At 48.2% G+C, this 24,757-nt stretch overlaps 1 protein-coding gene across 18 annotated transcripts in view; it reads left to right on the plus strand.

Annotated features, from left to right (window-relative positions):
* Nucleotides 1–24,757, plus strand: part of fam184ab (family with sequence similarity 184 member Ab) — a 316,427-nt gene that overhangs the window by 119,651 nt on the left and 172,019 nt on the right. For all 18 annotated transcript variants that reach the window (XR_011940729.1, XR_011940730.1, XR_011940731.1 and 15 more), the window contains exon 5: nt 20,045–20,242. Coding sequence is in view for 12 of the 18 variants with exons in the window: in XM_072499372.1 (XP_072355473.1) it covers nt 20,045–20,242 (198 nt within the window). In the remaining 6 variants the exon portion in view is untranslated. The remainder of the gene's footprint in view (nt 1–20,044; nt 20,243–24,757) is intronic.

A 24,757-nucleotide genomic window follows, 5' to 3' on the forward strand; every position in this document is an offset into this window, starting at 1 on the left:
GTTATATTACTAGACTCATAAAGCAGACAACTGAATTAGGCATCCTGAGACATTGAGTTCAAATTCCAACACAGGAATTTACGATCTTTAAAAGTTTGGAATAAAAAAGCTAGCTTCATGAATGATGAGCATGAAAGTACCAGATTGTTGTAAAAGCTCTTCTGGTTTATTAATGTCCATCAGAAAAGCAAATCTGTTGTCCTTACCCTGTTTGCGACTCCAGGCTTGCACCAGTGTGGTTGATACACTCTCAATTGCCACCGAGTGAAAGGTTTGGTTGAATTCAAGGGAATCGCTTACCACCACAAGGGCAAGTAGGCGTGGGCAATATGTGATTTCTTTTGTTTAGGTGTAGTGACAACTCCTTGTTATTGATGCAGGTATGGTAACATTTATTATGTTTGGCCAAACAAAGTGCTTCGCAAAAAAATTTGGTTTGGATTGATATAAACCATTATTCTTACCATTTGATTTCACGTATATTTTTTCATTTTTCTTATTGAAGGAATAGTGTAAGGGGATTATTTTCAATTGTCCTTTAATCCTAAAATAATGTCCTAATTCTATCATCTTAAGCATCGATTGTCAGCAACACAGACAAATCAGTGTAGGTCACAACCTTGTTGCAGGGAGTCCGTTTGGTAACATCTGTTACAGGTCGATAATGGTGCTGCTTCACAGAGCATCTTATGGATCAGCTCAAGGGGCTCCCACGCCTGGAATCATCAACATTGTCATAAATGAACCTTTCTGGTTGCACTGCATTTCACTGTGCACACATTTACTTCTGACTGGGGAATTTTATGCTTAGTGACATATCCTTTCCTATCTCTGAACTCTATATGACTTAATTTCCCAGAATTAAATGAAGCAGCATTTTTTTTCCCAGTATTATGCTACATTGCTGATCTAGAAACCAATCTTAAATGCCTTCTCCGATTTCTCATCTACATGCTCCCCTTGACTAGATCATCAAAAAGCACAGCATTAGTTTTCACACATACGCTGATAACACCCAGCTGTACCTCACCACCACTGCTCTCAATTTCTCCACAATTGCAAAATTATCAGACTGCTAATTTGACATCCAGATGTTTTGGCCAATTAAATATTCAGAAGACTTGAGTCACAGTTTTTGAACCCCTGATCCAAACTCCCTTCTCAGCTATTGACTCCATCCCTGTCCCTGGCAATAATTTGAGACAAAGACCTGGTGATACTTTAGAAGTAATGGAGTTGCTTCACAGAGCATCTTATGGATCAACTCAAGCGGCATGAGGAGGAGTGTCCTGACATGACTGAAAAACAGCACAAGAGAGGGACTCGGCGAGATTTGAAAAGCAGCACGAGAGGAAGAGACCCAGCAAGACTGAAAAGCAGCGGAGAGGGAGAGACCCAGCAAGATTGAAAAACAGTGGGAGAGGGAGAGACCCAGCAAGATTGAAAAGCAGCAGGAGAGGGAAAGACCCAGCAAGGCTGAAAAGCAGTGGGAGAGGGAGAGACCCAGCGACATTTTAAAAGCATCATGAGAGGGAGAGACTGAACAAGACTAAAAAGCAGTGTGAGGAAAAGACTGGATGAGACTAAAAAACAGCATGAGAGGGAGAGACTCTGCAAGATTCAGAAAGCAACGCGAGTGGGAGACTGGGCAAGACTCATAAGCAACATGAAAGGGAGACTCAGCAAGATTTTTTTTTAAATATGTGTTTATTGGTTTTACAACTATTTACAATAACATTTGTTATGAATAACAATTATAAAAGTAAAGAAGAAAAATGGGAATGTACAAAATGGGTGTGTGTGTGGTATTATCATAGCTATCAGCATTACAAGGGTTACTGTAGTATCAAGAATAGACACTAGAGTGATGCTAGATCTTAGGGGAGGAGTGTATGCAGGAGACAGCTAGTGAAGGTCATAAGAGCAGTTAGTGTGAGAAGGTTAGATTATAGTTTATACCAGTAGTGAGATTAGCAGTAGATGAGTGTAGTTGCTGTTATTGATCAATTCTTTATTCTAAAAGACGAAGTGTCGAAACCCTGTTTAGTAGTGTAAATAAAATCATAGCTTTGTTTTTTATAAATTTAGAGTACCCAATTTTTTTTTCCAATTAAGGAGCAATTTAGCCAATCCATCTTTAGGTTGTGGGGGAGAATGTGCAAATGCCACACAGCCAGTGACCCGGGGCCGGGATCGAACCATAGGCAGCAGTGCTAACTACTGCACCACCATGCCGCCCTTCATAGCTTTGTTTAAGTAAAAGCTATACTGTGGTCTTTGTGGAACACTACACCAACCATCCCAAACAAGCAACATAAAGAACACCACAGTATGCAAATGGAAATACTGAGGGACAGACAAACCTTTATACAATCATGCAAATTGACCTACATACAGGAATGGGGGGCCCTGCTTTTGAGCCCTCGGGAATTGGTTGTTACAACCGTACTTTCTCATTTACGACTTTGCTGCCCCCAATAGTAGAACATAGCGTCCGGGGGGGGGGGGTTTGTTTGGCATTAGACGTGCATGCTTCGGGTTTGCTGCTGTGGCTGCCCCATGTGCCCCTTCCCCCATTGTCCCTTCTGGCTCCCCTGTCCTGTTTGCCCTGTGCCTGCCTTGGCATCTCTTTCCTCCTCCCTAAACTCCCCTCCTAACCGCCCCCCCCCCCTATCCTACCCCTCTCCTTCCCTATACTCTTCTTCCCCCCCCCCCCCCCGCCATCTCTCTTGGCGGTCCAGTTAGGTCCTTCCCCCTTGCTTATTGGTTGCTGTTCATGAACAGGTCTTGGAACAGCTGGTGAATAGCCTCCACACGCTGTGGAAGCATTTCTCCGATCCCTGAATGACATATTTTGTTTTTTTCTAATTTAAGAAACTCTGCCAGGTCGGACAGCTAGTCCATGGCCTTGGGTGGCTGCTGATCCCCAGCCAAGCATAAGTCTTCGGCGGGCGATAAGGGAGGCAAAGGCTCAGGCGTCTTCCATTCTCCCTAAAGCACTAGCAGTTCCGAAACCCCGAAGACTGCCATTAACAAGCGTGGATCCACCCTCACCCCCATAACCTCGAAACATTACCTCGAAAAGGTGAGTCTTGGGCAAGACTAAGACATGTATAGTGTGGTTGGGCGGGCCTTTGGGGCACCGTTCACATTTGTCCTCCACTCACTCGTGTTCTGGTTAGGTACGCCCTGTGCGCCACCTTTAGCTGCGTCGGGTCAGCCCTGCGCATGAGGAGGTGGCGTTCGCCCTGCACAGGGCTTCGATCCAGAATCCTCTCCCCCCCCCCCCCCCCCCCCCCAATCTCTATGCCTAACTCTTCTTCCCGCTTCTCCTCCAGTGGTGACTACCTCGAATAGCTGTCCATACATGTCCACCTAGTACCCATCCCATAGTTCGCCATGGTCAGAAGTTTGTCCAGTAGGAAGTGTCCTGGTCACTGGGGAGACGTTGCACTTTCCCTACGGAGGAAGTTCCTTATTTGTATGTATCGTAGCTCATTCCCTTTCAGGAGCTGGAGCTTATCCGTGAGTTCCTGCAGGGTCGCTACTCTACCGTCTCAGTTCCCCACTGTCAGAACCCTTTGTTCTGTCTCCACCTCTTAAAGGGGGTATCCATCGTCGCGGGGGGACTTATGGTTCTTGCAGATGGGAGCCATGGTGGACATTGAGATCTGACCAAAGTGCTGTCTCAGTTGGTTCCATGTTCTCAGTGTTGCCACTACTACTGGGCTTCTTCAGTATCTGGCTGGGGGGGAATGGGAGTGGTGCTGTAGTCCGTGCTCGGAGGGATGTCTCCATGCAGGAAATCTCCTTTATTTTGATCCACTCTGCTCATGGCTCCTTTATCCGCCCCCATACTCTATCTGCAGTATCTACACAGTGGTAGAATAGGAGGTTTGGGAGGGCCAGATTTCCCATGTTCCTCCTTCTTTGTAAAACATTCTTTCTGATCCTTGGGTCTCCCCCTCCCCCTACACAAACGCCATGATTAGTTTGTCTACCTTTGTGAAGGCCTTGGGGGTGAAGATCGGGAGGGATCTGAACAAGGAGGAACCTAGGCAGTACATTCACTTTGATTGCCTGCACTCTCCCCGCCAGGGAGAGCGGGAGCGAAGCCCACCTTCACAGATCTCCCTTAAAATCTTCCAGTAGACCCGACACGTTCCACTTGCAGATCCGTGTCCAGTCATGGGCTATTTGCATCCCTAGGTATCGGAATTTGACTTGGCCTGCTTGAACAGCAGCTTCCCCAGCTCTGATCCCACCACCACCATGGGTTCACTGGGAAGATTTCGCTTTTTTTCAGGTTTCCTTTGTAACCTGAGAAGGCTCTGAACTCCCTTAGGAATTCCATTATTCGTCTTCCGGTTGCGGCTATGCGGAGCTAAGTCGCACATTCGGCGGCACCCGCAAAAACGGACTTTTGGGCTCTTTTCAGGGCCCCCAACGGCATTTTTTCTACGTTTCCCGCTGTGGGAAGGAGAGTACAATAGTTCCCCGACTGATAACCTGGAATGTAAGGGGACTGAATGGGCCGGTCAAGCGGGCCCGCGTGTTCGCGCACCTGAAGGGGCTGAAGGCGGATGTGGTTATGCTCCAGGAGACACACCTGAAGGTGGCAGACCAGGTAAGATTGAGGAAAGGGTGGGTAGGTCAGGTGTTTCATTCGGGGCTGGATGCCAAAAATCGAGGGGTGGCGATCTTGGTGGGAAAGAAGGTGTCAATAGAGGTGTCGAGCATTGTGGCAGACAATGGCGGTAGGTACGTAATGGTAAGTGGTAGGCTGCAAGGAGAGAGGGTTGTACTGGTTAATGTGTATGCCCCGAATTGGGACGATGCGGGTTTTATGCGGCGCATGTTGGGTCGGATCCCAGACTTGGAAGTGGGGGGCCTGATAATGGGGGGAGACTTTAACACGGTGCTGGATCGCTCCAGGTCGAGGACGGGGAGGAAGCCGGCGGCGGCTAGAGTGCTGAGGGGGTTTATGGACCAGATGGGCGGGGTGGACCCTTGGAGATTTGCAAGGCCGGGGGCTAGGGAATTTTCATTCTTCTCACATGTCCATAAGGCTTATTCCCGAATCAACTTTTTTATTTTGAGCAGGGCGCTGATAGTGAGAGTAGAGGATACTGAGAACTCGGCGATAGCCATTTTGGACCATGCCCCGCATTGGGTGGACTTCGAGCTGGGGGAGGAGTGGGACCAGCACCCGTTGTGGCGCTTGGAGGTGGGGCTGTTGGCGGACGAGGAGGTGAGCGAGCGGGTCCGAGGAAGTATAGAGAGGTACCGGGAGGCCAACGATAACGGGGAGGTCCGAATGGGGATGGTATGGGAGGCGCTGAAGGCGGTGGTTAGGGGAGAGCTGATCTCCATTAGGGCCCACAAGGAGAGGAGGGAGCGGGGGGGGAAAGAAAGAGGCTGGTCGGGGAGATGGTGAGGGTAGACAGGAGGTATGCGGAGGTGTCCGAGGAAGGATTGTTGAGGAAGAGGCGCAGCCTCCCGGCCGAATTCGATCTGGTGACCACCAGGAAGGCGGAGGTGCAGTGGAGGAAGGCCCAGGGGGCGATTTACGAGTATGGGGAAAAGGCAAGCCGGATGCTGGCGCATCAGCTTCGGAAGCAGGACGCAGCTAGGGAAATCGGGGAATTAAGGACAGGGGAGGGAGTGTGGTGCGGAGTGGGGTTGGCATCAATGGGGTCCTCAGGGACTTTTATGAGGAGTTGTATCGGTCCGATCCCCCACTGGAGGAGGGAGGGATGGGCCGCTTCCTGGACCAATTGAGGTTTCCGAAGGGTTGAGGAGGGACTGGTGGCGGGATTGGGGGCCCCGATTGGGCTGGAGGAGCTGACCAAAGGGATAGTTGCATGCAGGCGGGGAAGGCACCGGGGCCGGACGGTTTCCCGGTCGAATTCTATAAAAAATATATGGACCTGTTGGGCTCGTTGCTAGTTAGGACCTTCAATGAGGCAAGGGAGGTGGGGCTTTGCCCCCGACGATGTCCCGGGCACTGATCTCCTTGATCCTGAAGCGGGACAAGGATCCCCTGCAGTGTGGGTCTTACAGGCCGATTTTGTTGCTGAACGTAGATGCCAAGATGCTGGCGAAGGTCTTAGCCACAAGGATTAAGGATTGTGTGCCGCAGATCATCCACGAAGACCAGACGGGGTTCGTGAAGGGGAGGCAGTTGAACCCGAATGTGCGGAGGCTTTTGAACATTATCACGATGCCGGCGAGGGAGGGGGAGGCGGAGATAGTGGTGGCGATGGACGTTGAGAAAGCCTTCGATAGGGTAGAGTGGGGGTACCTGTGGGAGGTGCTGAAGAGATTTGGGTTTGGGGAGGGGTTTGTCAGGTGGGTTAGGCTGTTGTCTGAGGTCCCGATGGCAAGTGTGGCCACAAACAGGAGGAGGTCCGAGTACTTTCGGTTGCACCGAGGGACGAGGCAGGGGTGTCCCCTGTCCCCCCTGCTCTTCGCACTGGCGATTGAACCCCTGGCTCTGGCACTGAGCGAGTCGAGGAACTGGAGGGGGTTGGTGCGAGGTGGGGAGGAGCATAGGGTGTCGCTCTATGCGGACGACTTGCTGCTATATGTGGCGGACCCGGTGGGGGAATGCCGGAGGTAATGAGGATCCTTAGGGAATTTGGGGATTTCTCGGGGTACAAGCTCAACATGGGGAAGAGCGAGCTGTTCGTGGTTCACCCAGGGGACCAGGAGAGGGGGATTGGCGAGCTCCCACTAAAAAGGGCAGAGAGGAGCTTCAGGTATTTGGGGGTCCAGGTGGCCAGGAGCTGGGGGGCCCTGCATAGGCTTAATTTCACAAGGCTGGTGGAGCAAATGGAGGAGGAGTTGAGGCGGGACGCGTTGCCGCTATCCTTGCCGGGTAGGGTGCAGTCAGTCAAAATGAAGGTGCTCCCAAGGTTTTTGTTCCTGTTCCAATGCCTCCCCGTGTTTATCCCAAAGGCCTTTTTTAGGCGGGTCAACAGGAGTATAATGGGGTTTGTGTGGGCACGAGGGACTCGGAGGGTGAGAAGGGTGTTCCTGGAGCGGAGTAGAGATAGGGGGGGGCTGGCGCTGCCCAACCTCTGTGGATACTACTGGGCCGCCAATGCGACGATGGTGCGCAAGTGGGTGATTGAGGGGGCTGCATGGAAGAGGCTGGAGACGGCGTCTTGTGTGGGTACGAGTCTGGGGGCGCTGGCAACGGCGCCGCTGCCGTTCCCTCCAAGGAGGTATATCACGAGCCCGGTGGTGGCGGCTGCCCTCAAAATCTGGGCACAGGGGGGAAGCTGGGGCCTCGGTGTGGACCCCAATACGGGGGAACCACCGGTTCGTCCCAGGGAGAACAGATTGAGGGTTTTCGGGGTGGCACAGGGCAGGGATACGAAGGTTGGAGGACCTGTTTGTGGACGGGAAGTTTGCGAGCCTGGGTGAGCTGGAGGAGAAGTACGGGCTCCCCCTGGGGAACACCTTCAGGTACTTACAGATAAGGGCGTTTGCCAGGCGGCAGGTGGTGGAATTCCCGCGGCTGCTGCCACACGCAGTACAGGACAGGGTGCTCTCGGGGTGGGTGGGAGTGGGGAAGATCTCGGAAACTTACCAGGTGATGCAGGAGGAGGAGGCCTCGGTGGGGAGGTGAAAGGTAAGTGGGAGGAGGAGTTGGGAGAGGAGATTGAGGAAGGGACGTGGGAAGATGCCCTAGGGAGGGTGAACGCTTCCTCATCGTCCGCGAGGCTCAGCCTCATATACTTAAAGGTGCTGCACAGGGCACACATGACCGGGACAAGGATGAGCTGCATTTTTGGGGGTGAGGCCAGGTGTGTTAGGTGCTCAGGGAGCCCAGCAAATCACACCCATATGTTCTGGCCGTGCCCAGCGCTGGAGGAATTTTGCAAGGGCGTAGCGAGGACGGTGTCAAGGGTGGTAGGATCCAGGGTCAAACCGGGCTGGGGGCTCGCAATATTTGGGGTGGCAGAGGAGCCGGGAGTGCAGGAAGCGAAAGAAGCCGGTATTCTGGCCTTTGCGTCCCTGGTAGCCCAGCGAAGGATTCTTCTTCAGTGGAAGGATGCGAGGCCCCCAAGCGTGGAATCCTGGATCAACGATATGGCGGGGTTTATTAAGTTGGAGAGGGTGAAATTCGCCTTGAGAGGGTCGGTACAAGGGTTCTTTAGGCGGTGGCAACCGTTCTTCGACTTCCTGGCAGAATGGGGGGTTTACTTTATTTTTGTTTTTGTTATTTACACTGGAGGGTCTGAGGGGGTGTATACACCTGTTGTGTTAAGTCGGGGTGTTAATGTTCATTTATTATTTATGTACAGGGGGGAGGGGGTATGGAGGGTTGCTTTTCTAGACCATGTTTTGTACTTAACCCTGTTGGGTTCCTTTTTCATTTTGTTATTGATATTTTATGAAAACCTCAATAAAAATTATTTTAAAAAAAAAGGAATGCCATTATTCCTTCCATGCTGGCTACGGGGTTCGAGATATAAAGGAGCAGGTCATCTGCATAGAGTAGACTCTGTGCTCCCTGTCTCCCCTCTGAATGCCCCTCCACCGTTTCACCGAACTGAGAGCGATTGCCAAGGCAAATAGCAGTGGGAATAAGGGACATCCCTGCCTCGTGCGTCTGTGCAGCCGAATGTAATCAGAGCTGGTGGCGTTTGCCCATACGCTTGCGATGGGAGCGCTGTACAGTAGTTTCACTCATGAGGTGAACCCTGGCCCAAATCCAAACCATTCCAGTATCTTCATTCAACTCTGTTGAAGGCCTTCTCTGCTTCCTGGGAGATGATCACTTCTCATGTTTCCTCCCTGGGAGGGGTCATTATCACATTCAGCAGACGGCTGAAGTTTGACGTTATTTGCCTGCTCTTGACAAAGACCGTCCAACCCGCCGTGACTTCTCTGGCACACAACTCACCAGTCGCCTCGCCAGGGCCTTTGCCAGAACTTTGGCATCAGTGTTTAGGAGTGAGATGGGTTTGCATGACCTGCACTCCATTGGGTCTTTGTCCTTTTTTGGGATATCGAGTCCTGTGCCAGGGTCGGTGAGAGGGTCACCGTCCTTCTAAATTATAAAGTGTATAACCTCACACTTTTCCACATTGTATTCCATCTGCCACTTCTTTGCCCACTCTCCTAGCCTGTCCAAGTCCTTCTGCAGCCCGCCTGCTTCCTCAATACTACCTGCCCCTCTACAGATCTTTGTATTATCTTCAAACTTACCAACAGTGCCTTCAGTTCCTTCTTCCAGATCATTAATGTAAATTGTGAAACGTTGTGGTCCCAGCACTGACCCCTGAGGCACACCACTAGTCACCGGCTGCCATCCTGAAATAGATCCCTTTATCCCCACTCTCTGCTTTCTGTCAGTCAGCCAACCCTCTATCCATGCCAGGATCTTGCCCTTAACACCATGGGCTCGTAACTTATTTAACAGTCTCCTATGCGGCACCTTGTCAAAGGCCTTCTGGAAATCTAAATAAATCATGTCCACTGGTTCTCCTTCGTCTAACTTCCTTGTTACTTCCTCAAAGAACTCTAACAGATTTGTCAGACATGACCTCCCCTTAACAAAGCCGTGATGACTTAGTCCTATTTTATCATGCACTTCCAAGCACTCCCCTTTCTCATCTTTTTTTTGAGAAAATATTTTATTGAAGCTTTTGTAATTTTCACAATTTAACAAGTTGACATTTCTAAAACGACCACGCGGGTCGACGCACAAAATACCCCCTAAAAGAACAACAAACAAATCACGTCCCCCACTTCTCCCACCCTGTCCCCAATTACCCGTATACTAAGCTCCCTGTCCTTATTTAACATTACCCTGCCTCCTGTTTTCCTCCCTCCCACCTTTTCCCTTTCCCCCTCTTTAGCTGACGTTCAATATTTGTTAAAGAAATTGATGAACGGCTGCCAACTCCGGGCGAATCCCTGTATTGATCCTCTCAAAGCGAACTTGATTTTCTCCAGACTGAGAAACCCTACCATATTGCTGACCCACACTCCTGACTTCGGGGACTCCGTGTCCCTCCACCTCAGCAAGATCCGTCTCCAGGTCACCAGGGAGGAGAAAACCAGGATATCGGCCCGCCCCCCCCACTTTCCCCCGGATCCTCCGACACCCCAAATATTGCTAATTCTGGACTCTGAATTGCCCTACCTTCTCGGACTTCTGACACAACATCCACAAATCCCTGCCAGAATTCCTTCAGTTTCGGACATGCCCAAAACGTATGAACATGGTTGGCCGGGCTACCCCCACACCGTCCACATCTGTCCTCCACCTCCTCGAAGAACCTACTCATCCGGGCTACCGCTATATGGGCCCTGTGGACTACCTTGAACTGAATCAAGCTAAATCTAGCACAGGACGAGGATGCATTTATCCTTTTCAAGGCTTTTTCCCACAGTTCAATTTCCAGCTCCCCTCCTAGCTCCTCTTACCACTTCCTCTTCACCTCTCTGATAGGTTTCCCTTCCCACTCTAACAATTCCCTGTATATCTCTGAAACCTTCCCACCTCCAACCCCTGTTTTTGACAGCACTTAACCTGTAGTCCCCTCAGGGGGAGGCGAGGAAAGCTTGGCACCTGCCTCCATACAAAATCCCGCACTTGAAGGTACCGAAAACTGTTCCCACCCGGCAAATCAAACTCCTCCTCTAATGTCTCCAAGGTCAGAAAGCCCTCCTGGATGAATAGATCCCCAAACCTCTCAATCCCTTCCGCTGCCATACCTTAAAGCCCCAATCCAGCCTCCCCAGGACAAACCGGTGATTGTCACAGATCGGTGTCCGTGACCACACTGACACCTCCAGTCTCATATGCTGCCTCCATTGCTCCCACATCCTTAGGGCTGCCATCACCACAGGACTTGGGGAGTACCGAGCCGGCGAGAACGACAGGGGCGCCGTCAGTAAAGCCTCCAAACTCGAACCTTTGCAGGATGCTGCCTCCATCCGCTCCCAAACTGACTCCACCCCCACTACCCACTCCCTGACCATCGATATGTTGGCAGCCCTTTATTAATAGTTAATAAAGCTCGGGAGAGCCAAACCCCCTTCCCCGCGGGCCCGTTCCAGGAGTGCCCTCCTTACTCTCGGGGTTTTACTCGCCCATATAAACCTCGATATCGCTGCATTCATACTTCTGAGAAAAGATTTTGGGACAAAAATCGGGAAACATTGAAAAAACAAAAGCAGTCTCGGAAGGACCGTCATCTTCACCGTCTGGACCCTACCCGCCAGCGTCAGTGGGAGCATGTCCCATCGACGGAAATCCCTTCTCATTTGATCCACTGCTTTGCCCAAATTTAACTGGTGAAGCTGCCCCAATCCTTGACCACTTGAATCCCCAGATACCTAAAACTCCTCCCAACCACTTTAAAAGGTAGCTCCTTCAGTCTCCTTTCCTGCCCCCGTGCCTGGATCACGAACATCTCGCTCTTTCCCATCTTTAACTTATAGCCTGAAAATCAGCCAAATTCTCCTAATACCTCCATGATTCCGGTCGTCCCACCACCGGGTCCGTGACATAAAGCAGCAAATCGTCCAAATAGAAAGAGACCCTGTGTTCCAGCCCGCCCCCCCCCCCCCCCCCCCCGCCACCCCCCCCTCTCTCTCTCTCTCTCTACTCTCTCTCTCTCTCTCTCTCTCTCTCTCTCTCTCACTATACCCCGCCAGGCATACGCTGCTCTCAGGGCCATTGCTAAGGGTTCTATGGCCAGGGCAAACAGTAATGGGGAGAGTGGACATCCCTGCCTTGTCCTCCGACATAGCCTAACGTATTCCTACCGAACTCTGTTAATCCCCAGTCCATCTATCACCTCCCCAAGCCCAATCGGGCCCCCCAGGGCCTCCACCAGCTCCTCATTTACTTTTGGCAACTCTAGCCTCCCCGGGAATTGATTCATGCCCTCCTTCCCAAAAGGGGGGTTCTGACTAGTATAGCTGGCTATAGAATTCCCGCAACACTTCATTCACCGTCCCCAGGTCCGTCAGCATTTTCCCCCTCTTATCCTTTATTTTCCCTATTTCTCTCGCCGCCTCTGTTTTCTCAGCTGATGCGCCAGCATCCTGCTAGCTTTCTCCCCATGCTCATATATTGCCCCTTTTACCCTCCTCAGCTGACCCTCTGCCTTACCTGTGGAGAGGAGCCCAAACTCCATTTGAAGTCTCTCACGCTCCTTCAGGAGCTCCTCATTTGGAGACTCCGAATATCTCCTGTCCACCAGGAAGATTTCTCCTATCACCTGTCCAGCTCCGACCGATCCCTGTGGGCTCGAATCGAAATACATTCTCCTCTAATAACCGCTTTCAGTGCCTCCCAGCCCACCCCAGCCACAATCTCTCCCGTGTCATTGATCTTCATGTACCCCTGAATGGCCTCTCTCACTCGCTCACAGATCTCCTCATCTGCTAACAGCCCTGTATCTAGTCTCCACTGTGGGCGCTGGGGCATTCCTGTGCCTTCCCGTAGGTCTATCCAGTGTGGTGCGTTATCTGAAACCACAATTGCTGAGTACTCGGTGTCCTCAACCCCTGCTTTATCTAGCATGAAGAAATCTATCCTGGAGTATGCTTTATGTACATGGGAGTAGAATGAATATTCCCTGCTCCTTGGTCTCTCAAATCTCCACGGACCTACCCCTGCCATGTGCTCCATGAACCCCTGCAGTTTCTTTGCCATTGCTGATAGTTTTCCCGACCTAGCACTTGACTGGTCCAATCTCGGGTCCAGGACCATATTAAAGTCACCACCCATGATCAGCCGGTGCTAGTCAAGGTCTGGGATCTTTCCCAGCACCTTCCTGACAGACGCGACATCACCCCAGTTTGGGGCACATATATTCACCAGCACCACTGCCATTCCCTCTAGCTTCCCGCTAAGAACATGAATATAAGAACTAGGAGCAGGAGTAGGCCATCTGGCCCCTTGAGCCTGCTCCGCCATTCAATGAGATCATGGCTGATCTTTTGTGGACCCAGCTCCACTTTCTGGCCCGAACACCAGAACCCTTAATCCCTTTATTCTTCAAAAAAACTATCTATCTTTATCTTAAAAACATTTAATGAAGGAGCCTCTACTGCTTCACTGGGCATGGAATTCCATAGATTCACAACCCTTTGGATGAAGAAGTTCCTCCTAAACTCAGTCCTAAATCTACTTCCCCTTATTTTGAGGCTATGCCCCCTAGTTCTGCTTTCACCCGCCAGTGGAAACAACCTGCCCACATCTATCCTATCTATTCCCTTCATAATTTTATATGTTTCTATAAAATCCCCTCCCTCATCCTTCTAAATTCCAACGAGTACAGTCCCAGTCTACTCAACCTCTCCTCGTAATCCAACCCCTTCAACTCTGGGATTAACCTAGTGAATCTCCTCTGCACACCCTGCAGTGCCAGTACGTCCTTTCTCAAGTAAGGAGACCAAAACTGAACACAATACTCCAGGTGTGGCCTCACTAACACCTTATACAATTGCAGCAGAACCTCCCTAGTCTTAAACTCCATCTCTCTAGCAATGAAGGACAAAATTCAATTTGCCTTCTTAATCACCTGTTGCACCTGTAAATCAATGTTTTGCGACTCATGCACTAGCACACCCAGGTCTCTCTGCACAGTAGCATGGTTTAATATTTTATCATTTAAATAATAAGCCCTTTTGCTGTTATTCCTACCAAAATGGATAACCTCACATTTGTCAACATTGTATTCCATCTGCCAGACCCTAGCCCATTCACTTAGCCTATCCAAATCCCTGTGCAGACTTCTAGTATCCTCTGTATTTTTTGCTTTACCATTCATCTTAGTGTCGTCTGCAAACTTGGCGACATTGCCCTTGGTCCCCAACTCCAAATCATCTGTGTAAATTGTGAACAATTGTGGGCCCAACACTGATCCCTGAGGGACACCACTAACTACCGATTGCCAACCAGAGAAGCACCCATTAATCCCCACTCTTTGCTTTCTATTAATTAACCAGTCCTCTATCCATACTACTACTTTCCCCTTAATGCCATGCATCTTTATCTTATGCAGCAACCTTTTGTGTGGCACCTTGTCAAAGGCTTTCTGGAAATCCAGATATGCCACATCCATTGGCTCCCCGTTATCTACCGCACTGGTAATGTCCTCAAAAAATTCCACAAAATTAGTTAGGCACGACCTGCCCTTTATGAACCCATGCTACGTCTGCTCAATGGGACAATTTCCATCCAGATGCCTCGCTATTTCTCCCTTGATGATAGATTCCAGCATCTTCCCTACTACCGAAGTTATGCTCACTGGCCTATAATTACCCGCTTTCTGCCTACCTCCTTTTTTAAACAGTGGTTTCACGTTTGCTAATTTCCAATCCGCCGGGACCACCCCAGAGTCTAGTGAATTTTGGTAAATTATAACTAGTGCATTTGCAATTTCCCTAGCCATCTCTTTTAGCACTCTGGGATGCATTCCATCAGGGCCAGGAGACTTGTCTACCTTCAGCACCATTAGCTTGCCCATCACTACCTTCTTAGTGATAACAATCCTCTCAAGGTCCTCACCTGTCATAGCCTCATTTCTATCAGTCACTGGCATGTTATTTGTGTCTTCCACTGTGAAGACTGACCCAAAAAACCTGTTCAGTTCCTCAGCCATTTCCTCATCTCCCATTATTAAATCTCCCTTCTCATCCTCTAAAGGACCAATATTTACCGTAGCCACTCTTTTTTGTTTTATGTATTTGTAGAAACTTTTACTATCTGTTTTTATATTCTGAGCAAGTTTACTCTCAATTTATCTTACTCTCCTTTATAGCTTTTTTAGTAGCTTTCTGTTGCCCCCTAAAGATTTCCCAGTCCTCTAGTCTCCCACTAATCTTTGCCACTTTGTATGCTTTTTCCTTCAATTTGATACTCTCCCTCATTGCCTTAGATATCCACGGTCGATTTTCCCTCTTTCTACCGTCCTTCCTTTTTGTTGGTATAAACCTTTGCTGAGCACTGTGAAAAATCGCTTGGAAGGTTCTCCACTGTGCCTCAACTGTTTCACCATAAAGTCTTTGCTCCCAGTCTACCTTAGCTAGTTCTTCTCTCATCCCATTTTAATCTCCTTTGTTTCAGCACAAAACACTCGTGTTTGAGTTTACCTTCTCACCCTCCATCTGCATTTTAAATTCCACCATATTGTGATCTCTCCTTCCGAGAGGATCCCTAACTATGAGATCATGAATCAATCCTGTCTCATTACACAGGACCAGATCTAGGACTGCTTGTTCCCTCGTAGGTTCCATTATATACTGTTCTAGGAAACTATCGCAGATACATTCTATAAACGCCTCCTCGAGGCTGCCTTGAATGACCTGGTTAAACCAATCGACATGTGGATTAAAATCCCCCGTGATAACTGCTGTACCATTTCTACATGCATCTGTTATTTCTTTGTTTATTGCCTGCCCCACCATAATGTTACTATTTGGTAGCCTATAGACTACTACTAGTGACTTTTTCGCCTTCCTATTCCTGATTTCCACCCAAATGGATTCAACCTTATCCTCCATTGCACCGATGTCATCCCTTACTATTGCCCGGATGTCATCCTTAAATAAAAGAGCTACACCACCTCCCTTACCATCCACTCTGTCCTTCCGAATAGTTTGATACCCGTGGATATTTAACTCCCAGTCGTGACCATCCTTTAACCATGTTTCAGTAATGGCCACTAAATCATAGTCATTCACGATGATTTGCACCATCAACTCATTTACCTTATTCCAAATACTACGAGCATTCAGGTAAAGTACACTTATGTTGGCTTTTTTACCTCTGTTCTGAATCTTAACACCTCGATCTGTAACCTCTCCTAAGTTATATTTCCTCTTAACTTTCCTCCTAATTTTCCTTGTTGTTGAACCCATATCTTCATGTAACAACCTGCCACGTCACTTACCATTAGTGTGTTTACTTCCCGTTTTATTTCTTTTAGTATTACTGGTCCTATTCATTGCGCTCCCCTCAGTCACTGTACCTTGTACTGTCGCCCTTTTTGATTTTTGACTATGGCTTCTCTGCCTTACACTTTCCCCCTTACTGCTTTTTGTTTCTGTCCCTGTTTTACTACCTTCCAACTACCTGCATCGGTAACCATAACAAATCTACCTCCCGGGTCTGCCTCTATCTTCCCCACCTTGAATGTCACCCTTTTGTTAATCAGGATAGCCATACCCCTTGTTTTAAAGTCCAGTCCTGAATGAAACACTTGCCCGACCCATCCCTTCTTTAATCTAATTTGGTCTCCCAGCTTTAGGTGTGTCTCCTGTAACATGGCCACATCCGCTTTTAACTGTCTCAGGTGTGCGAACACACGTGCTCTTTTAACAGGCCCGTTCAGTCCACGAACATTACATGTAATCAGTCTGGTCGGGGGGGCCCTTGCACCCCTGTCAATCAGCCATGACCTTTCCTAGGCCAGCTCCTAGCCCGTGTTCCACACCTCACTTGATCCGCCCCTTGGCCATCTGATCTCCATCTCCAGTCTCCTGGCTGTCCCTTTCCCGTCAACCGTACTCCCCCCTCCCCCCACTTGGTCTTTCCTCAGCTCTCTCCCCACTTTGCTCCCGTGAATTAGCTATCCAGCTAGCCCATCAGCTCCCACCCTCTGGAGTCAAAATACCTGCCATCTGCCAGATTCTATCCTCCCTAAACATAGCACAAGCACTCAACACAGTAGCAACAATCCCCAAAAGCAAACACACTATCCCCCAACGTGCAAGCAATAGGGCCCCACCACTCCCCCTTTAACCGATTCTTATCAGTCCCATCACCTTCAAACAGAATCAAACACAATAGAAGAAGCTTCAAGCAGCTGAAGCAAAATTATACATGCAAGAATCAACCATCTTTCTTACAGAAAAGAAAACCCCCCGTTGCAACTTAAAAGTTTTTTCCTTTGTAACCCAGTACATAAAGCAATAAATCAAAATCAAATTACATAAGAAACCCCCCCCCTTTTTCTTCCTGAACATCGTGACTTAACTCACAGAATTAGAAAAACTGACATTTTAAACAATATAAAACAAAACATAGAACGATTTTTCTCCCCCCCCCCCCCCCCACTTTATCCCTTCCCCCAAACTCAGTCCACCACAGTTTTAATTTAAAAGTCCTTAAGCCAGATTATTGTCCTTCATAAAAGTAGCCACCTCTTCCAGAGAGTTGAATTACAGCTCCGGTTCTCGTAGGTCACCCAAAGATGAGCCAGACATAGCACTCCAAATTTAATGTCTTTCGCAAACATTGCCACCTTTACTTTGTTGAAACTTGCTCTCCTCTTTGCGAGTTCTGGTAACTTGGTACACCCGGATCTTTGATTCTTCCCACGTGCACCGTTTCGTCTGCCTGGCCCCCTTCATGATACGCTCCTTGTCGAGGAATCAATGTAGCCTCACCACCATGGCCCTAGGGGGCTCACGACCCTGGGGCTTACGTACGAGCACCCTATGTGCCCGGTCCACCTCCAGCGGCTTGTCAAACACATCTGCCCTGACCATCTCCTGCAACATCTTCCCCACATACGTACCCGCATCTGATCACTCCTTCCCTTCTGGCACCCCGACGATTCGGATATTTTGCCTGTGAGACCAGTTCTCCAAGTCTTCTAGCAGTCGTTTCTGGCTGTCCTGTAGTATGCTAATTTCCAAAGCCATTGTAGTGGACTCCTCCTCTCGTTCAGTCGCCTGTTCCTGCAACTTTTGAATCTCCTGTCCCTGGGTCGTCATTTTCTCCTCCAACCGGTCAACCACCTCCTTAATCAAGGCTATCGCCTGGATCATGTCTCCTGCACACTCTTTACGATGCCGGGCAAACTTCTCATCCAGGTACTCGACCCCTTGCACCATCGACCAGTGAGCTGGCGTGGGCACACTTTGTCTCGTTACCATTATGCTTGATGGCCTCTGAACCTTGCTTTCACTCATCTTTTGGTTTCTTCTTTTTCGACTCTTATTTGGACACAATTCCATAAATCGAGGGTCATCTCCTTTCCCTCTCCCTACGATCAACTTATGTTGAGAAATTTCCTGAAAAATCCAGCTTGCAAACCATAAAAAAACCCACTAAGGGCGAGAGCTGCTGAATGAGCGACCTTTCACTCCATTGTCGCCACCATTGTCGATCTCATCTTTAATAATGGACTCTAAATTCTTACCAATGACCGAAGTCAGGCTAACCGGCCTATAATTTCCCGTCTTCTGCCTCCCTCCCTTCTTAAACAGGGGTGTTACATTAGCCACTTTCCAGTCCTCTGGGACCCTTCCTGCCTCCAGTGATTCCTGAAAGATCACCACCAATGCCTCCACAATCTCCTGAGATATCTCTTTTAGTGCATCGGGTCTAAGAGATTTATCCACCTTCAGACCTTTCATTTTCCCCAGAACCTTCTCCTTCGCAATGGTCACTGCTCTCACTACTGTCCCCTGGTTCTCCTGGAGCTCTGGCATCCCACTGGTGACTTCCACCGGGAAGACTGATGCAAAGTAACTGTTCAGTTTGTCGGCCATTTCTTTGTTTCCTATTATTACTTCTCCAGCCACATTTTTCACTGGTCCAATGTCTATTTTTGCCTCTCTCATACCTTTTATATATAGACAGCACCTTCCAAACCCACAACCTCTACCATTTAGAAGGACAAGGGCAAGATGCCACCTGGAAGTTCCCCTCAAAGCCACTCACCATCCTAACTTAGAATAGAATTCCGACAGTGCAGAAGCCCATTTGGCCCATCGAGTTTGCACCGATCCTCCAAAAGAGCACTGCACCGAGACCAACTCCCCCACCCTGTTCCGTAACCCCACCTAACCTGCGCATCTTTGGACACTAAGGGGCAATTTAGCATGGCCAATCCACCTAACCTGCTCATTTTTGGACTGCGGGAGGAAACTGGAGCACCTGGACAAAACCCACGCAGACACTGGGAGAACATGCAAATTCCACACAGATAATCACCCAAGGCTGGAATTGAACCCGGGTGCCTATCGCTGCGAGGCAGCAGTGCTAACCACTGTGCCGATGTGGAGAGAAATCGCCATCGATGTGGGTCAAAATCCTGGAACTTCCTCCCTAACAACATTGTGGGTGTACCACCTCAACATGGACTGCAAACGTTCAAGAAGGCAGCTCACCACTACCTCCTCAAGGACAATTAGGGCAATAAATTCTGGTCTAGCCAGCGACCCCCAAATTCCAGCAATGAATAAAAAAGTGAGTTTGCAAAGGGCATAGATAGGTTAAGTGAGTGGGCAAAAATTTGCAGATTGAGTATAATGTGGGAAAATGTTAACCTGTCCATTTTGGCAGGAAGAGTAGAAAGAAGCAAATTACCTAAATGCAGAGAGATTAAGGTCATGCATGGGTCTGTACTCCCTGGAGAGTGGTAGAGGTAGTGTTGTTGAATAGTTTGAAGGCAATTCTTGACTGAAAGGGAATCAAAGAGGTATCCGGAAGTAGGCAGGATAGTGGCATTGAGGCCAAAATCAGATCAGCCATGATCCCTAATTTTAATCACCATTGATGACCGCGCCTATGGTTGCTTCGGTCCTTAAATCTGGAATTCCTCTCTATATCTCTCCACCTTTCTACCTCTTTTCTCCTTTCAGGCACTCCTTAAAACCGATGCTTTAACCAAACCTTTGGCCATTTGACCAAATATTTACCTATGCAGCTCGGTGTCATATTTTGTTTTATAATGCCCCTTGAGAGATTTAATATTAATGATGCAATATTACAAGTTGTTGCTGCAGTGTTATTTTTGAATAGTTCAATAGCTCTGAACTGTTTTCAGATCTCCACCTCCATTTCTTCATTGTTTTGTGGCGTATAATGCATTGTACTGTTAGCGTCCCTATTTCTTAAATGCAGTTAAATACATTATTGTAACATCCCCTGATGATTGCCATCCTTGAAGTAATGTTCTTCAAATCAAGTGCTTAACTCCTTCAACCTGTGTAAGACCTGAAATGTATGACCATCTTTGTAATTGAATGATCCATTTTTTTGTATTTGCAGTCCTTAAATGAAGAAAAAGAAATGCAAAGACAATATTATGAAGAGAAAATAACAAACCTGCACCATAAACTTGAAGAGGAAACTATATATCTAAGAAACACCTTCAGGGACAATGTGAAGGAGTTGTCTCAAATGCATCAAGCTACATTAGAATCTGTTCAAGGCACGCATGAGAGAGAAAAGAAAAAGTTGCAATTGGTTAGTGGAAAATATTATCACCTACGATAACCTTTGAGCGCTAATCACAGCATCCCGGGGAACAGGCTATTTTAGACCTGGGCAATGTGTAATGAGATAGGATTAATGAATGATCTTGGCAAAAATTAGTGTATAAAGATAGAATTTCACATTTTAGTGGCCTAAACTGAGATAAAGAAATTTCACATTCACTTTGAGGATGAGAAACTGGGTTTCTCCAGTTGCCTAAACTTAGATAAAGTAAATTACAAAGGTATAGTGATAGAGTTGGTGAAAGTAGACTGGGAAAATTAGTTAGAAGGTAAGATAAACTGTGACAGACATTTAAGAAAACACTTCATAACTCTCAACAAAGTTATTTTTCATTGAGGAAGAAAGACTGCACAAATATGCACCATCTGTGGCTAACTAAGGAAGTTAAGGGTGGTATAAAATTGAAACTAAATTGCTTCAAAGATAGGCTAGAATATTGGGAACATTTTGAAAGCCATCAACGTATGACTTTAAAAAAAAGGGGGAAATTAGAATATGAGAACAAACTAGCAAGAAATAGATTGGATTGGATTGAATTTGTTTATTGTCAAGTGTACCGAGTTTCAATGAAAAGTATTTTTGTGCAAGCAGCTCAACAGATCATTAAGTCCATGAAAAGAAAAGGAAATAAGAGAAAATACATAATAGGAAAAAGAGAGAGATTAGTAATAATGTTAGTCTTAGAATTGCATTTTAGAAGATTAGAATGATTATAAGATAAATAAAAAGAGGATCTGTTAGGGAGAGCTCGCAGAGAGTCACCTTGCTCCGGCGCCATCTTGAGAATGTAAAAACAGACTAAATGCTTTTAAAGAAAGGAAGAGAATGGTGAAAGTAAACATTGAATCCTTCGAGGATGAGACTGGGAAATTAATAATTGGGAACAAGGAACTGGCAGAGACTTTGAATAAGTATTTTGTATCTAGCGTCACACCAGAAGACACAAGTCATTCCATGAATCTTGGAAAATCAAGGGGAGAAAGGGAGCGAGAAACTTGAAACAATCACTTTCACAAGTTCAAAGAGTATAAGTAAACTACAGGGACTAAAGTCTGACAAGACTTCTGTATCTGATGGTTTGCATCCTAGGGTCTTAAAAGAAGTGGCTGCAGAACTAGTGGAGACATTGGTGTGATCTTCCAAAATTCCCTGAATTCTGGAAAGTCCCAGTGGATTGGAAAAGTGGAAATACAACACAATTCAAGAAAGGAGGGAGATAGTAAACAGGAAACTATAGGCCAGAGTCACCAGGCTGGATTCTCCGTAGCCCGACTCCGAAATAGTGTTGGCGATCGGGCGGAGAATGGATTTCCACGCCAAAATCGGGGCCGGCAACAGTTTGACGCTGGTCTGTCATGCTCCGCTCTCTCCAAATTGGCATCATCGTGATGTGCGCCGCGCGCCACTTCAACGGCATTGCTGCGTCATCGGCTGGCCCACCTGCGATGCTCCACTCATGATGGGCCGAGTTGCCAACGGCGCGGGCCACGTGTGGTCCCAACCATGCGTGAACCCGGTGTGACGGCTGCGGACTGTGCCACACATGTTCGAGATCCATGCCGCTGGCTGGGGGGGGGGGGCTTCTGCCAAGGCTGGGGGCACTTGTGGGGCGTAGCCAGGGGGTGGGCTATGGGGTCACGGTTGGCAGGTTGGAGTCGCACACGGCTGGCGCCATGTTGTACGGCACGACCGGTGCAGGTCATCAGCTGTGCGCATAAGTGGCCCGGGACCCGGGCATTCTCATTCTGATTTCGGTATGATCCGTGGGCGTTTCACGCGGTGATGGTGCTAGCGCCTCACCGGTACCGAAATCAGTGAGGGGTTCGTGATGATTTGCCGGTCGTGAAACACCACGGGTCTCATGTCGACGTCGGCACTTAGCCGCAGAAACAGAGAATTCCGCCCGCCATCGTTCTACGATTTGTAAAATATATTCTAGTTCTTTGAGGATGTAAAATGCAGGGTTCAGAGGGGAACCAGTGGATGTTACCATATTTGAATTTCCACAAGGAATTCAGTGAGATGCCACATAAAAGATTACTACACAAAGGAAGACCTTACAGGTAAGGTAAAGTCACCATCTCCCAGATGACCATAGGGTGCCTTCTCCTTTAAGGGGGAGAGCTGACTGTTGGTGATTTAACCCGAGGGTCACCACACATCAGGGAGGGGCAAGGTTGAAAAGGTAGGGCCTCCATAAATAACATCAGCCGGTACATGAATTGAATCCGTGCTGTTGGTCTTGCATCATGAACTAGCTGTGTAGCCAAGTGAGCTAAGCCAGCGACTGGACCGGAAGATCTTTTAATGTTGTGATAATGTATTAGCATGGATAGGGGATTCGCTAATTAGCTGGAAGCAGAGAATTGAGATATATTAGTCATTTTCAGGTTTGCAACTGTAATTTGTGGTGCTGACACCTCAACTATTCGCAATCTGTATAGATGATTTGGGGATTCAGTGTATTGTAGCCAAATTTGCTGATGATACAAAGGTAGGTAGGAAAGCAAGTTGCATGGAGGATACAATAAATCTGAAGAGGGATATTGATGGGTTAGGTAAGTGGGCTGAAATTTGGCAGGTGGAAAATATGAGGTTATTTTTGGTGTGTTAGAAAAGCAGAATATTATTTAAATGGAAATAATGCAAAAGGGATCGGAGTCTTCTTGTAGACGATTTGCAAAATGTTAGATGCAGATACAGCAAGTAATTAGGTAGGCAAATCGAATGTTGGCTTTAAATGCAAGGGAAATTCAGCGTAAAGGAATGAAACTTGTAACAGTGATATAGGGCATTTATGGGACCTCATTAGATGTCCGTCATACTCTTTCGGTTTCCTTATTTAAGGAGGGATCTACTCGCGTGTTAGGCCATTCAAAAAAGATTCACTACGTTGATTCTGGGATGAAGGGATTGTCTTATTTTAAAAATATATATTTTTATTTAGCATTTTCAATTTTATACATAACAACACAATACCAAAGAACCCAAAACAAACCCCCCTCTCCATCCCCAGCAACTAACAGTGACCAGCTCTTTAAAATACAGAATAAACAGCTGCCATCTCCGGTAGAGCCTCTCAGTTGCCCCCTTCATGGTGTTCTTGATTTTCTTGAGGAACAGAAACTCCTTAAGATCTCCCATCCATACTGGATGGAAAAGCTGACCTCCATCCCATCAGCACTGTCTGTAACTCGGGCAAGTCTGACACCCCAAATACAGCCTCAGGACAGGGCTTAGTTCAATTTGCAAAATTGCTGACATGGTGCGAAAGAAGGAGACCTAGAACCCAGCGAGCTCACCACACAACCAGACTATTTTCACATTGTTCGCCAGACCCCTCCCACAACGCTCACTTATCCTTCACTCCAGCAAACAACCTACCCATCCTACTGCAAACCTTATGCAATACCTTCAACTGTAGAACCCTAATCTCACACACAAAGACGTAGCATTCATCCTCGACAGCCTCACAGCACACTTCCTCCTCCAATTCTAACCTCAACTCCTCCTCCCATTTGGCCTGAACCCCCTCCATCGATATTGCATCCTCCGCCATAGTCCTTCCATAACTCCCCAAGGTGTTCCCCTCCTCCATCCCCGCACGCAACAGAACACACTCCGGGAGACTTCCGGTGGCGGCCATAGAGGAGTAGGTCGCACATTTGATAGCTCCCGCCTGTGATGGACTTTTGGACCTTTTTCTCCCGTATTTTCTGGATTTTATTGGATGAATCGGTGGAGAGTGAGACGGTGAGGAGAAATCCCCCTCCAGTGTATGGAGAATTGGACCAGAAGTGGCCGTGTAAGAAGACAAAGTTCTACAAGAAAGACGCGAGCAGAGCTGGCAACGTGGGAAAGCCTGGAGGAGAAGCAGGGCCGCAGGGAGATTGCACAGTGGTCAACGGAGCAGCTGGTGACTTTTTTTGAAGATTGCTTCGCTAAGCTTAAGCAGGACATGCTGGGCCCGATCAAGGCTTCGATTGATCAGGTGGTGCAGAATCAAGCAATCCACGGACGTGCGATCCAGGACGTGGAGAAAAAGGTGTCCGAGCACGAGGGATACCTAACTGTGCTGGAGACCAAGGTGGAGATGATGAATGACTGCCAGAAAAGAATGCAGGAGAAGCTGGAGGACTTGGATAACAGGTCCAGGGGGCAGAACCTGAGAATCGTCGGCCTCCCTGAGGGCAGTGAGGGATCGGGCCTTTGTGACGAACATGCTGGAGAAATTGATGGGGGCTGAGGCGTTCCCTCGGCCCCTGGAAGTGGATAGAGCGCACAGAACCCTTGTGAAAAAGCCCCGAGCGAACGAGCCGCCGAGGGCGATGATATTACGTATGCACCAATTCCTGGACAAGGAATATGTTCTGCGGTGGGCCAAGAAAGAACGGAGCAGCAGGTGGGAGAATTGCGAGCAGCGCATTTATCAAGACCTGGGCACGGATTGGGCCAAGAGGCGAGCCGGGTTTAATCGTGCAA

This window comes from Scyliorhinus torazame, chromosome 4 (genome assembly GCF_047496885.1).
Source record: "Scyliorhinus torazame isolate Kashiwa2021f chromosome 4, sScyTor2.1, whole genome shotgun sequence".
Classification (NCBI taxonomy): domain Eukaryota; kingdom Metazoa; phylum Chordata; class Chondrichthyes; order Carcharhiniformes; family Scyliorhinidae; genus Scyliorhinus; species Scyliorhinus torazame.